The 16,038-nt window shown below is 39.3% G+C and overlaps 1 protein-coding gene across 1 annotated transcript in view; it reads right to left on the bottom strand.

The window, feature by feature from the left end:
- Nucleotides 1–16,038, bottom strand: part of CEP162 (centrosomal protein 162kDa) — a 43,628-nt gene that overhangs the window by 6,069 nt on the left and 21,521 nt on the right. The window contains exons 11-22 of the mRNA XM_009876413.1: nt 15,537–15,804; nt 13,541–13,683; nt 12,546–12,773; nt 11,741–11,878; nt 10,962–11,074; nt 10,066–10,174; nt 8,776–8,902; nt 8,092–8,255; nt 6,619–6,723; nt 5,259–5,483; nt 3,495–4,165; nt 2,522–2,663 (exon numbers count right to left, since the gene is read on the bottom strand). Coding sequence (XP_009874715.1) covers nt 2,522–2,663; nt 3,495–4,165; nt 5,259–5,483; nt 6,619–6,723; nt 8,092–8,255; nt 8,776–8,902; nt 10,066–10,174; nt 10,962–11,074; nt 11,741–11,878; nt 12,546–12,773; nt 13,541–13,683; nt 15,537–15,804 — 2,433 coding nt within the window. The remainder of the gene's footprint in view (nt 1–2,521; nt 2,664–3,494; nt 4,166–5,258; nt 5,484–6,618; nt 6,724–8,091; nt 8,256–8,775; nt 8,903–10,065; nt 10,175–10,961; nt 11,075–11,740; nt 11,879–12,545; nt 12,774–13,540; nt 13,684–15,536; nt 15,805–16,038) is intronic.

Here is a 16,038-nt window from a genome sequence, read left to right as displayed (position 1 = left end):
GTTACTTCCTTCAGTTAAAAAGAAGTTCTGAAATAATCTGAATGCAATAGCTTGTTCCAACTTCACACCGTGTGTGAAATTTCTCTCAAAATTTTAATGCACAAATAGAATCGCAGGCCCAGGTCTTCACACAGGACTTCAACCACGCTGACAAAGGTTCAACTTGATGATTTTGAAGGTCTCTTCCAACTGAAGCTGTGCTATGATTCTATGACACCTGCTGGAGGAACACTACAGCAGGGTGTAAGCAATCCACAAGGAAAGTTTTGATGATCATTTCCTGACCCAACTGCTAGAGAAGCCAATGAGGAGAGGAGCTTCTGCTGGGCCTTAAGCTCACAAACAAGGAAGGTTTTCTTGGGGATGTGAATGTCAAAGACAACCTTGGCTGCAGTGACCATAAGATGGTGGAGTTCAGGATCTTGAGAGGAGGGAGCAGGCCAAAAAGCACGCTCATGACCCTGGACTTTGGGAGAGCGGAATTCAGCTTCTTCAAAGATCTGCTTGGGAGAGTCTCATGGGAACGGGCCCTGGGGGAAAAAGAGAGGCTCAAGAAATCTGTCTGACATTCAAGGATGACCTCCTCCAAGCTCAAGAGCAGTCCATATCACAAGCAGAAAGTCAGGCAAAACTGCCAGGAGGCCTGCAAGGATAAACAAGAACTCCTGGCAAAACTCAAATATAAGAAGTAAGCCCACAGATGGTGGGAACAAGGACAGGTAACCTGGGATGAATACAGAGACACCATCTGAGCATGCAGAGACGTACTTAGGAAAGTCCAAGCCCATCTGGAACTGAATCTATCAAGACTGGCAAAGGCAACAGGAAGGGCTTCTGGAAGCACCTACGTGACAGACAGGAGGCAAGAGAGCACGGTGCCTGCTGATGACTGGGGCAGGGGCCCTGGTGACGCAGGACATAGAAGAGGCTGAGGTACTGGATGCCTTCACCTCAGTCTTTGCTAGCAAGACTGGCCTTCAGGGACCCAAGGCCTCAGAGACTAGGGGAAGCCTGGAGCAAGGAAGACACATCCTTGGCGGAAGAAGATCTGTCAGGGCATACTTACATAAACTGCACGATTTCACTGCCATGACAGGATGTCACCCTGGGTGCTGAGGGCAAATGTCACTTCAACCTTCAAAAAAGGCAAGAAGGATGATGCAGGGAACTACAGGCTAGTCAGTCTCACCTTCATCTCTGGGAAGTCTAATCACATCCCATCACATTCCCAAGACTGGGAATGACTAATCTTGGAATGCTGGCAGGCAAAAAAGGACAAGAAGGTGATCAGGCGTTGTAGGCACGGATTCACAAAGGGGAAATCATGCATGACCAACCTGATAGCCCTCTGTGATGAAATGACTGGCTTGGCAGATGAAGGGAGAGTAGAGGATGTTGCCAGCCTGGATTTCAGTAGTAAGGTTTTCAGCTCTGCCTCCTGCAAGATCCTCCCAGAGAAGCTGATGAAGTATGGGCTGGACAAGCAGATGGTGAGGTGGACTGCAAATTGACTTAAATGGCTTAGCCAGAGGGTGGTGATGAGCGTTAACGAAGTCTAGTTGGAGGGCAGTAACTCAGGGGGTGTGGTGAATCCTGGGTCCATCATCTTCATTAATGATCTGGATGACGGGACAGAGCTTAACCTCAGCAAGTTTGCTCATCATACAAAACTGGGAGGAGTGGCTGACAGACCGCTGGGTTGTGCTGCCACCTGGAGCGACGTCAACAGGCTGGAGAAACGGGCTGACAGGAACCTCACAAAAAACAACGGGAAATGCAAAGTTGCGCTCCTGCGGAGGGATAACTGTGGGCATCAGTATATGCTGGAGGCCACCCATCTGGAAAGCAGCTTTACCGAGAAGGACCTGGGTGTCCTGACAGACACCAAGCTGAACAAGAGGATAACATCTGCATGGGTTGCATTCGTACGAATGCAAGAGATGTGAAGCTACTGGAAAGAGTCTGCAAAAAACCATTAAGATGATGAAGAGACTGGAGCACATCTCATATGAGGAAAGGCTGAGAGAGCTGGGACTGTTTAGCCTGGAAGAGAGAAGGCTCAGGGGGATCTCATCAATGTTTACTAATATCTGAAGAGTGGGTGCAAAGCCAACAGAGCCAAGCTCTTTCCAGTGGCATCCCATGACAGAAGCAGCAAAAGGCCACAAGCTGAAATACAGGAAGTTCTGTCTGACTACAAGGAAAACTTCTTTGCCGTGACAGTGACCAAGCAGTTGTTTAGGTCTCTAAGCCCAAACGCTGTGGAATCGCCCTCCTTGGAAATATTCAAAAGCTGTCTGGTCCTGAGCAACTGGCTCTAGATGGTCCTGCTTGAGCACGGGGTTGGACAAGGTGACCTCCAGAGGTCCCTTCCAATCTCAGCCAGTCTGTGATTGTGTGAATACAGTGGCTAAAGCCTGTTTTAAAACAAGAGATCCTACTTTAAAGAAGAAAAGTTTATAGTAATACAGAAAGAAATAACAGATATCTGCAGGTAATGAATGTATCTACTGTATCTTACCTCTTGTACTGAAATTCTGTTATTTAGTTCAGCAACTTTAGAAGCAGAATGTTCCTTTGCATGCTGGCAAAGAATCTTCTCCACTTCCTTCTGATGGGAAGCTTTCAGAGATGCAATGTATTCTGCTGTGTCTTCCTGTATCCTGAACAGGGTGAGAGGAGAATAAGGTGTAGTAAAACAGCTACAGACAGTTCTTCAAAAATGCAGCAAAGTTTCTCACTTGAACATATAAAATATCAAAAATGTTAAAGGCAGCACATCTTTGAAATTTCATAATGAAACCTCACAAAGTAGCACCACCATTACTTGTACTGCTCTGGAGGGACATGGTGGGAAGCCTACGATGTTGGGTGAGTGCCTCATTTAACTAGAGGCAGCTACAACGCAGAAAACTCAGCCAATCACCTTTTTTGGCTCTTCCAATTATAAAAAAAAAAAAAAGGAAAGAAAATACATTCTTTTAAATCATAATGCAGCTGTCCTGTTTCAGGTATCTATTTTAAAACAGAATGTCTTGCAATCTAAACTTGTCAATTTTCTCTACTTTGACGACGATGAGGGGTTCTAAGGAAGACTACATCAAGTGTCGAGTTTACAGCTGGTCAAATAAATCCCACTGGAAGCACACCCCAGTTTGAAGGAAAGTACGGGTACCAAATAATCATGCTATACAACGCAAAGCATCTAAGGTGCAATGATTTACACCAAGATCTTTCCACTCAAAACCATGATGAATTATAGTAGTAATAATAAAATTAATACGGGTTTGCCTGTAGTGTACTGCTCTATAAAATCACTACAAACCCCCCACCCTGCCCAAAAAAATCAAAACCAAACCAGAAAAAATGGAATGTCCACAGAGCATTGGCCAAGTAGAAGCTGGCTTCACACGTGGCCAACGTTAATGTGTCACTTCAATCCTGCATGAGTCAACACTTTGACAAGGCTTTTAAGGAACACCCTGAGCATTCACCTTCGTAGGTTATTTTCAGAATGAGCCAGTGTTGCTTGAGACTTCACCCTCTGCTGGTTCATTTCTAGAGACAACCTTTCTAGCTCCTCTTTCAGCTCTGCATTTTCCTGCAGGACTTTCAAGAGATTAGAATCAGAAAAGGGATGCGGTTGGTATGTTTTGTCATTGCTAAAAATGCTTAGAAAGGGTTCACTGTTGCTGGAATGCCTTTTGTCTGTTGCTGAAGTATTCTTTTTCAAGATCTCTGTGAAGTTTTCCTTATTATTGGGTTTCAATCTCAAATTATCATCGGACAACATCGCCATCCTCTCTTTCTGGAGTTTCTCTACAGTTTTTGTGAGGTCTTGTATTTCTCTGTTTTTGGTGACCAGCTCTTCATTCAGTTTTAACAGTCTGTCTTTTGTGTTACTCTGTTTCACTTGAGAGTCTGTGGACTCTAAGTCCTTATTATCCCTTTTACTTCTGAGTTTTAACTGGGAATTCTGACCTTTAAGGTTTTCAATTTCTGTCTGGAGGTTTTTAACGGTGATCTGATGGGTCTTCTTTAGGCTCTGAAGCTCCTGTTCAAGTTCTGTCGAGCTGGCTTTATTGCCATTCAGTTTTGGTGGTTCTCTTACAAATTTGTAGGCAAGCAGTTGCTCAAGCTCTACAAGTCTTTGCTCGTACTGTATCTAAGGAGGGGGGGAAAAAAGCAGTTTCATCAAGCGTACTTTTATTATTAGCTCTTCCTATTATTCTTTGAAATTATGCATGTCTGAAGCAAGATTTCAGAAGACAGGATACACTGAATTACTAACAACACACAGTATTACTAACAACACTACTCAATCAGTCCTGAAATTAGTAAGTGAAAATATCACGTGAAGCAAACTGAAGTCTGAAGTACAACAGAATTACTCCAAACATTTAATACAAAGGAATCCCCTTCTCACACCGAATGCAGTAACTATGGGAAAGAAAATTAAATTGACAAGAAACTTTCATTTTTATATAACAGAGTTCATTTTTATATAATAGAGTTCTCTTCAGATGTTACCTCAGACAGGCAAAGTAACAACTTATTTTAATACCGCAAGAAGTTTTTAATTTCTTTAAAATCTGTCATGCATTTGCTACGTGCCAAACATTACTGTCACATGCCTGAAAATTGTTTTTCACATTTTAAAAAAGATTTTAAATTTTAACAGATTTTCATTTTCATTTATTTATAGGTATCAATACACAAATATGAATTCAGAGACACAAAATATTTCTTTGTAATGAGCTGAGGTAAAGCTCCCCCTTCTTAAAAATCTGGAGAGTCTCCGAGGAAAGCACGATGAGCTATTTGTACAGAGAAAAGTCCCTAAAACAAGTCCTAAGGCTCGCTATCATGTAATTTTGCGAGAGAATGTTTAGTGTTCTCAGGCATCCCCTGCAAAAATGCCCAGCCGGCAGACCTTTGGAACCCCAGCCTTTGGTAGAGCAAGGAATTAGGTGAGCAGCTACTCTGACCCACAGGATGAAACCCACCTAGCAGTAAGAATTAAATTATTATGCCTCAAGAAGCTGTCCTCTCCGTTTCAATACTACTCCAGCCATTTCAATGCTCTTTTTATCTTAGGTGCTGAAGCTACTGAAATTCCAGTTACAAATTCTTAAAATATTTTATCCCTTGAGTGCGGGCTTTGCCTTCAAGTTGTCACCACTACTCTGTGTTAGACCCCAGTAACCTTGTGACTGTGACCTGTGGAGCAGACTGCTCAACAAGCCTCCAACTTTTACCTTTATTTTTTGAAACTGTTGTTCCATGGCACGGAGGCTTTTTTTAGCTTCATCATCTTTACCTTCAAGTTCAGTTTCTAACTTTTTAACTCTTCTCTCCAAAAAATCAACTGTGCTTGTTTTAGCTGAGATATCATTAGTTTTTTCAGCAGCAGCAGCAGCATAAATCAAAGCAGGCAAAGAATTTGGATATCTTCTTTTTAGAATTCCTTCCATTTCCTTGATCTATCAAAAAGAAAATTAAGTCAGAAGTGAAAAAGAATAAAGTCCTGGTGAAAAGTGAACCGAAATAAGTGGCACTGTTACCAGATGTTATCCACTTAAGCTGGGTGAAGAATGACAACTAGAATGACAACTAGAATGACAACTAGAATGACAACTAGAAATGTGCAGAATGTTGAGAATTTTTTACATCGTTAACATGTTTTTACATGTTACAGTTTGCAGAAAAGCAAAACTTAATTTCTTACTGATTGACTTATACATCATCATTAACTAAATATTGCTCTGGTCTACAGACTGTCTCATATCAAACGGGCCTTTTATTTACTTTCTTAGCACTTAAATTGCATATGGCTCTCAATGCTGTTAAAGTATTTGCTTTTTTTTTTCCTGGACTTGTATTCACATTCTACTTTCCCAACTGCTACAGAGATAGTTCGTAACAGTATCAAAATTATTCTCCTGGTAACAGATTATATGCCTTTTATTTTGGAGTCTGCAACAGAATAAAACTAACACCTTGCATGCAAGACTAATAACAAGCCTCTCTTTTATCAATGGGGAAGACACTCTTTGCATTAGAAGGCTGCTGAGGCTCTTTCCCGTTTGTCCCACATCCCTATGAAATGCAGCTGCCATTTCCTACAATTCAGAAAGGCCCACTTCCACCTGACTTTTCCTCAGCAGAAACATGGATTTTAAGGTCTATACTCCCCCGGTTTTCACGAATCTCGTAGAAATCCAGTAAAATTTAAAGCCCTGCTCTTGATTCAACTTGTTTGAAATGGGACCTAATGTTAAGGGATTCCTGAACGTAGACAAAGCGAGTCTTAGAAAATAAACAGCAAGCTTATGTGTGCTTTTGCCCTCTTGCTCCCTTCCAAGAAACTCTAAACAGGATTTTAATGTTAAAGGATGTTAAAAGGGATATCAGGAAATAGCTTATTGCAACACAGCAGCAGAAGAGCCCTTTGTAAGTGAATAATTGCAGCTTCTTGTGTTGAGTGTTCCATAGCGCAAATTACTTTATCACGAGGCTTCATTCAATGCTTTATCCTTATGACAGGGCTGGTAAGTATTGTAAGAAGCCTTATCTGAAAATAACGGTTAAATGAAACACAGTTCTATTATTGCATACTTGTCGCTCAAGGTCCTGAATTCTTTTAGCATCTGCTGCTCTGTCTCGCAGACGTTTCTTCTGTTGCGCGCACTGATCTCCAGCTTCACCTCTGAGTTTCTCAACCTATCCAATTCGTGAGAAAATAAACTGAAATACAGATTCAGAGACACTGTCCTGCAGTACAAAAGTAAACATTTCAAATGCGCACAATATAATGGAAGTATTCTAGAAGTATTGACTGTACTAACTGATTCTTCAGGTTCTCAAACTAAATTACAGCTTCGCCAAGCCACTAAAGATCAAAAGGAGCTCAAACTAGCTACAGAAATCTAGAAGAGAATTTAAACTTCGGGACATTCTTGTCTTCAGACCCCTATATCTGCTTCTTTGTACCATAACTGCAGCATGCAGACTTGCTTAGTAGGCTGCAATATAAAGTACTACACAGCACATTACGTGAATTCAGGGTGGGTTATGGAAATAGTCGGATTTGCAAGGCTCTGCTCCGCGATGAGATACACCAACGGCCAAAGATCGAATCTCCTATCTTTATCAGGCACTATCATCACTGTGCAGGGATATTACACCTTTTAGAGCTGGAAGTATTCCTATCTCGATTTCTCTCTCACTGGCAGTGTTAGCGTAAGTAATGCTTTGGTGACAGCACAAAATTAGTTTGACTAATTTGACTGTTTCTAGCAAGTCAAAGGTCTTCATTGGTTTTAAATATCAGCCTACCCTGGAGAAAATGCAAATAAAAATATTTCATTTCACAGCAACAATATGTTGATCAAAGTTTGATATGGTGGTGTTTAAGGATGCTCCTTGCCTGGCTGCTTTTTCAGAAGCACCTCCTTTCATCTGTGATCTCTTTAATAAAACACCATGAAAAAATTCCAAGATCATTTTATCACTGGTGAAATTCTTTATGAATTTTAAGTCGTATCTACTGACAAGCAGGCAATGCAAATCTCACAACTATTCAGGATTCATGTATTAGCTTTGCCTGCTTTATACATCAGGTGTTTTGGCTTTTTCCTCCCTACTATGGCAACCAGAAATTTTTTCTACAAAAAAGAATTTAGAACCAGCACTTGTTTCTTCTCTTAAGTGTTACATATGCTATAATGGAGTAAAAAGAAAGAAAAGCGAATGACAAGAGGGATGTTCTGAGTTGTTAATGTAACAATGTACTTTCTTTTCCTAGTCAAGAAATTTGCAAATTTTAAGGAAACACACTACTTCTGTTTCCAGAAATATCATCAAGGTGTCCAATATAAGCAAACCCAGGTTTTAAGCACTATGCTCTTGCAATTCTCACTGCCTATGCAGTAATGTTGATTTTTTCCATACAAAGACTCCGTATTTGCTTTAAAGCCTATAAAGAGTTTACATGTTTTTTCTCAAAAAAAAAAATAAGAGATTATTATGGACAGAAGTTACTGCTAGAAAATAAATAATTTTAAGTTTCAGTTTCTTAGATATTATCACCTCTAGTTTTAGTTTCTCAATTTCCTCTCTTGCTTCTTTAAGGCGGGCTGCATCTTTATCCAGAAGATCCTGATTTTCTGCATACCACTGAAGTCTTCTTTTTAAATTAGTAATTTCCTGTTTATACGATTCTTCCATAACTTTAAACTCATAAGACTTCTCACCTACAAGAATAAAACTTCCTTAGTATTGTTTTATTAGTGATTATGCACTGAAGAACTAATTAGTCAAGACTACACTTTTCAGCATGTTTCAGACATTTACTAATCCTGCTACTGCAGTAAAGTTTTAAAAACAGGCCCTAACCAGGATTTTAAATGCAACAGTATTCAAAATAAAACCCCATATTTTTTTCCTTTCATACATTGTACTACTCAACACAGTTTACCATGGAAGGCATTTAAAACAGAATCCCACAGGGATCTATTCTTGATTATGTTCTAATATACAAATTTTCAAACCCCACATGGATGACAATATAGAGTACACTCTTAGGATATGTATTGACCATACCATTATATATATATGTATATTTATATTTTTTTTTTTTTACTTAATTAAAAAGACATTACAGATACATAATAATTTCTTTTATATATATGTACATATATAAACACAAGTTGCATATTTATTTAGTGAAGGCTAGAGTAGGCAAAATTATTCAACAGAACAAATGTGCTTTACCTGACGTGGATGCAACTTGGACTTTTGCTAAATCTCTCTCCTTCTTTGCTTGTCCCAAGTCTACCTCAAGAGCTTGTTTATCCTGCTTGAGACGTCTTATCTCTTCCTGTAATTTAGTTTCTTCCTTCTGAGTTTTAGAGAAAATGGTGAGACAAAAAAAATCTAAACAGACATTGTCATACAAAAAAACTGAACATGCTTTTTCACTAGAAAATGATTAAACAGTTGTGTGGGATCACACCAGCAATAAGCTTTCCTGGTTTTGGTATTATTCTCAGGTCTTGCTATGGGACACCATGGGAAAACCTAAGTTAAACATAGAATAAATATATGGAGAGAGATTTTTTTTTTTTTAACATCTTACGTAATTGTCTCAAAAGTAGAAAACATCTGCCTTTTGAGAGGGTCAGTAAAGAATATGGCTTTTCTTCTTTCTAAGACTGAAGACTGTAACTTAAATAGACAGATGTATTCTCTAACAGCTCATCTCACCACATTGTACTTCTCATAATTTTCTGCACGGGCTCTCTGTTCTGCTCGTTCCTGTGTCCTGCTCATTTACTGCAAACTTTAAAACTAAATAGGATGAAAGGTCTCAGTGCCAGCCTCTGGAGCTGGAGGCCCTTGGTCTTAGGGATCCACAGGGACGAGGAGCAGCAGCTGGGGGGCTGAGATCCTGTGTGTCTAGGGCCAGCAGTGCCCACACGTGAACTGCCCTCATGTGCTGAACAGGATCAGTCCGCGTGTGCTCCTCGTGTTTCCAGAAGTACTGGTCTAACTATCAGAGGAAGTATGCACCAGAACAGTCCCCATTTGCAGTAAGTAGTCCGAAAGAGGTTCCTGAAAACCTTTAATTTTAACATCAAGCTTGCTAAACATCCTCCCTCAAAACCAGAAGCAACTGCAGGACTACAAAAAAAGTTACATGAGTGAATAACAAACGATTATTTTCACTCTGTTGTTCCTTTCTAGAATTTACCTGGTACAGAGGAGGGATAAAAGCTCTTCTAGATTTGTTTTATGCAGGAAAGCTATAGAGGTATCACTGCTTTCTGCAAGCTCTCACAAGATATTTCCGAACTGCTAGTAAACATAGCAACACCACTCCTCTTTCAGTGAATCTGTGTCTTAGGGGATTTCTTCTAGAGTTCATCTCATGAGACATTTGTGATACACAAGCATGGCATGTAATAGCATGGTCCACTACCTTTTTCATTTACATTATTAGTCTACATTATGGATGGTTCCGTGCTTTTTGTAAGAACACATGTAAACCAGGCTTATGCCTACCCGTGCTGCTCGAAGCTCTGAAATCAATTCTGTGAAACTCTGATTTTTGCCTGGTTCAAAATCCTGCACCGTCTGTGACTGGATATTATTAGTCTTCTCTATCTTTTCTCTAAACAGCAACAGCAAAATCAATTTATGCAATGCAATGACTTGGTGTAATAGCAGCGGCAAACTAAAAAAACAAATACGACTTCCCTCCAACCCCCCCCCCCCCAAAAGTACTATGAAGTCAGTCTGTGCGGGCTTGAAATAAAGGAAGAAGCAACGATGTAGTACATCTTTACACAAAAATATTCCACCTGTATGGTGAAATCTGCTCACCGTGCACCAACTTGTTTGCTGTGACTACACAAGGGAGAGAAACAAAACCTAGTCTGTCTCAGTGGAACTCATCTATGGCAAAGATTTGTAAACTAGGAATACACAGATTCGCTAGGTTTTTTCCTCATTACTAGCATAAGATGCAAATCTTACAAGACTCACAGTGCAGTGAATCTAATGGCTGCTCCACTAACAGGATCTCTTGTGGTCCCTGGTCTACTGTGCATGTTACACGAGTAACAAAACATTTTGATATGTGAGCAGAGCCGTAATATCAGAACAAGAGTAGCATACATATGACACTCTGATATGAATAAGAATATTTGAATTTTAGCACTGAAACAGTCCCCAAATGGAAAACTATAGTCTTCCCACATGTCTGCAAGATCAGCAAGAAGAATTAACTACCCATAAGCAACACAGATTGATTCTTGAAAGAAAAAACAAAACCACAAACCCAAGAAACACTGGAAAACATGCATCTGACAGGCCCCACAGTGACTCTTCATAAATAAAAATAATAATCACAGCTGAAAACTCCAGAGATTTTATGTTGGGTGTTTCAATAAACCTACCTTGCGGCTATTAATTCAGACATTAAACACTGATTCTCCTTAAACATTCGTTCCTCGTTTTTTTTGGTTTGGATCTGTAGCTCTTTCATTTGTTTGTATAACCTCTCATTTTCCTAAGACGAGACAGCAAGAGTTAATGAATGTTCATAAATTATTATTTTATCCAAATCAAAACCACTTGTTTACGGATCGCGTAGTTTGCCTAATGAAATAGTGGAAGCAAACAATAAATGTTTTATTACTGAGTTTCTAAAATGGGTATCTAGTCGCGTTAACTTTATGCTGAAGTAGTACACAGTGATCTCTACAATCTTGCTCAAGTGTCTGCTCACTCTGGAGAGCCCAGACCGCTTCCTCTGGAAAACTTTCCCACCTATATTTTAAAAGCACATTCACAGACAGGTGCGGACAGATCAGAGCTCAGCCTGCCCATGCTCTGACCTTGTGGACACGGGATATAGTAGTTTTCTACTACATTTGGGGCAAAAAAAAGAATTGTGGTTCCTTGTTGGCCATGAAGCATTTTCCCAGTTCTCAACTGACAAACCAGCATACTTTTACAATTTAGAACAGTTACATGAAATCATGGAGAAATGTAGGCCAAACGAGACGTGTGTGAAATACTTTTTAAATGCGCAATATGCGTTTACCCTTCACACCTACATTTCATCCACCTTTTACATAGTCAGATAACTGTTTGCAACAGAGAAGTAGTAACCATTTAACAATTTTGTTTCTGAAACTGGCTAGAACACAGCTCAATATGCTGTGTGGTGTACCTGCTGATAACCTTGAATAATGACCTCTTGATCATCTATTTCTTTTTGTATTTGTGCCAGTTTTTCTTCAGTGACAGGAACCACTGCTGTATGATGAGTCCATCTCTTCTCCTTCGTTAGCTCTTCCATACTCCTTAACTTTCAGAAAGAAAACACATACAATTAGTAAGAGAATTTTGTTAGCAATATGGACTTCTTTACAAGACTACACTTCTATAGATCAATCTTTACATTAAGACATGAAAGCAGACCGCTATGTCAATCTTATTACTGGAGTTTTATAGAGCCATTACAAGAACAGGAACAAACCACACAAATTTTGGGAAAAATTAACAAAGTCTTGCCCTCCCTCTTTCAGTCATATGTATCTATACAGGAGGCTACAGTAGAATAAACCTGGGAATATGCCATATAGACAAAACATGACACTGAAAAATGCATCGAAAAATAAACAGTATCTCAACCATATAATACTCCTCTATAACAAGTGGTATCTGTTAATCTTTTATTCACATTTTTTTTTTAACTTAAGTTAAACGTTTGCAAAAAAACCTAATGCAGACTTCACAAAATAGCAAACTAAAGGAACTCAGGATAACAGTTTATCTCTGTGGAAAAATAAGATCATGTCTTATGGGCAACAAACATTATATGTATGCAGTGGGCATGCATTTACAAACTAGCAGTGTGTGTGTAAATCTGGATTTTCTGCTCATTAACAACTCATGTGAAATAACCTTAATTAACTTTTCAGAAGCAATGTTTCCCCTGTTCTACAGTAATAGGATACGAGATGATGAAGTACCTTACTCTGAAGAACATAGTTTTCTTGACCCAACCGAGAAAGCTCTTTTTCATGCTGTATTTTCAATTCTACTGTCTTTGCCTCTATTTCTTTCTCTTTTTGTGAAACTGTGCTGGTTAGCTGTTGAATCAAGTCACGAGCTGCACTGAGGTCCTCCTCTGCAACGTGCACTCGTTTTAGCAAATATAGCTCTCTATCACAACTTTTGACGGGAGAAAATGATAAATCCTAATGAAGAGAAAAATTGAGGGAAACGTTACACTGAGCTGACAAAAATTCAGCTCATCGGTTTCATCTATGGCTTGTCTGGCTCTTGACAACCACATAAGGCAGCTGAAAATTAAAAAAAACAGATCAACATTCTAATAGCAAAACATTCTGCATTTACTTTAATGACCTACTTTCTCATTTCCAAAATATGTCTGTGGAAAACAAGCCAAAAAACCAAGAAAAACACCTCTTATATGAGAACCACTACATGGCTACCAGAATTATTCTATTATGCATCTTGCTTTTTGAAAATCAGCAAAGATTTAGGTATTCAATGAATAATTTTTTTTTATAGTTTATAAGGAAGATCAACCATGGTACTTCAAATTCAGTCATCTTGAAGAAGTCAGAAGATAGTATTCAATATTCAATTCAATGCAAAGAGAAAAAAATCCCAAACAATAGTGCTATTTAACATTCATAACAGAATATCTCTATTTTTTTTTCCATTCTCTACCACAAAACTGTAATTTTTTTAGAAACTAACAAGCATTTCAACTTTGAGCGTGGAGAACCACCTAAGTAACAGAATTACCCAAGCACCCGAAATGCAGTATTATACTTGCGTATTTTAAAAGGAAAAGCTACTATTTTATTACAGTGAAGTCTTTATTCAGTATTTTAGCATTTGCCAATCTTGTGATAACTATAAAAGTCTTGACAAAATAAGCTTGCAAACCAAGTTGTGCATACTATAATTAGGAACAACACTGATTATCACTTACGTGCTGACACTGCCTGCCACAATCCACAGCCTGGTGTCCAAGGTTATTAACAACTGATTGGCCAGATACAAGTCTGTTAACATTTCCCTTCAAAGTTGGTTCATTTGTCGCAGATTTTATTATCCTACTAGCAAATAAGGTTTCTACTTTGAGGTAGAAAATTAAAACAGAACAAAATTAAATTCAGGATTTAATGGCCTTTCAAAAAAAACACCATCTGTCCATGTGATCCACCCCTTAGGCATATATATTAAGTATTCTACAACCTGAATTTTGAATTAAATACAGAAACTCGAGAGCAATGAGACATTATGGAAAATTATGTCATTTTTTAAAGTAAGGAACTGATGACAAGATAAAACAATACCCAAGGGAACATCTGAAACAAGTAGTTGGATAATAAATGCTTCATGAAACAAGCTCAACCTCAGTTCTCTGCTCAAGAAGCAGCCAGTTACCTAAGTATATAGAAATACAACATATTTCAAGCTACGGTGTGGAATAGCAATTTTCAAAATTAACTTCGGAGTGCAGACAGCATAAAATAATAAATCCATTCGTTGTATCAAGCAGCAACTTGACTGGAAATTAAAAATTAGGGAAGTTCCTCCTAGAGAGTGACTAACATACATGGAACCATTTGCACCTTCATCTTCCGAAATACAGATAGTACCTTCATTTCTGTCTAGAGCAATTTAAGCTAAGAGCTCCCACTTCAGAATGTTAGACCTGAAAACAAACAGGCAACAACCACTTCCCAAATTTAATACTTTTTACTCTTCTTCCACCATCCCCTCACAAAGGTGCTCCCTTGGCACTGATGCTTAAGGGCTTGTTTGATTCAATGCCAACCTCTTCCTAGCTAGAGAGGTTACTGCAGAACGCATCCTGGTGAGATTAACTTCTGACGTCACCTGCAACTGCCATGGAGAGCGGCTATGGTTAGAGAGAGGGAAAAATATGCCTGAATAAGGTCTCATGGGGACCAGTGAGCACATTTTCTCAGGACTCATCAATCACTGCACCACCCCCACCTGGCTGTGCCTCCTCATCTCCAGGCAGCACCAGAGCAATGCACCGAGCAAGCAAGGTCCCTCAGTTTGGCAGCTGCCACCGAAACACCTCCCTAAGACAGGCAACAGAATCCTAAACTGCTCTTTGCAGTACTAACTGCAAGATTTTCACAGGCCTTATGGGCTAGAAGCATGCTAGAACCTGGCTGTTTGTGGAGTATTTTCCCACAGACTCAGCAAACATCGCCTGCAAAGCTGAATTATCTCAGGAAAATCTTCAGGGTTCACCCCAAAATCAAAAAGTTCAGCCCTTTACTTGTAATATAGTTTTTGCAGGACTACACTGGTATTCTTTCCTTAGTGTTACAAGAGACATGAACAGAAAAAGGGGCTTTCTTTTTAGTGCTTTCTTTGTACTCTAGGAAAGCAAAGATAAAAAGAAGCAGCTGAGAATAGAAACTTGGCATCACACACAGAAGTTAGGGTGTCAGCAAGTCACAGAATCACAGAATGTCAGGGGCTGGAAGGGACCTCAAAAGATAATCTAGTCCAGCCACCCTGCCAGAGCAGGATCACCTACAGTAGGTCGCACAAGTACTCATCCAGGTTGGTTTTGAATGTCTCCAAAGAAGGAGACTCCACAACCTCCCTGGGCAGCCTGTTGCTGTAAAGAGAAATGTAACGTTCAGATACTTACTTTTGAACACGAGCTTCTACTGTTTTGGTCCTACTGGTGAAGAACTAGTAAGTCTTACACACAGTGGTGGCATATGTGAGTGGAAACGAAACAAGACTACAATGGAGAGCTTATTTAAAAGTCTCTCTTCCAGCAACTTCATGCCGATACAGAAAAAATGCAGTGTTTAATTGTGTTTAGGTTTAGGTTTCTCCTACAACATTCTGAAATGTTTTAATTTAAATGTTTAGCATGAACAGCAAGGCTCTCTGGCTCATAAAACTCTGACTTTTTATGACAGAATTACCTTTAGACTTTGCTCTGTCTGCAGGACTCCTGGCTTTCACACTGGCCTTTTTGGAAGTTTCTTGTGATGCCTTCTTTTCAGTAGCTGGAAAAGACTGTTTTGAGAGTGAAGTGGGTCTCCCGTACCCAGAACTTCTAACCACACCATGAGGACCATAGGAAGATTTCTTTTTATGGAAAGGTGCTGGACTTCTGATATTCTTGTACAACACTGATTTAGTTGTCATTGATTCTGATCTTTCATTCTTCAAGGAACAAGACCGAAGAGCCTGTGATAAAGCACATTTGTTTAAAATAAGTTTAGGCACTAGTGTGACCTCAAGGTAGCTTTCACTACTAAAAGAATATAGAATCAGTTACCAGAATTACACAGCTGTAAGGCTCAAGGTGACAGGAAGTAGTATTTTTAAACCATATTAATAGTAGGTAATTGTGCAGAATTTTATTACTTCAGAAGTATATGTAGTGCAAGCATTTTGTACTGGCTCCACTTAATCATCCTG

This window comes from Apaloderma vittatum, unplaced genomic scaffold (assembly GCF_000703405.1).
Source record: "Apaloderma vittatum isolate BGI_N311 unplaced genomic scaffold, ASM70340v1 scaffold17319, whole genome shotgun sequence".
Classification (NCBI taxonomy): Eukaryota; Metazoa; Chordata; class Aves; order Trogoniformes; family Trogonidae; genus Apaloderma; species Apaloderma vittatum.
Note: the sequence above shows the minus strand (reverse complement) of the source record. Positions and strands in the feature narration are given on the sequence as shown.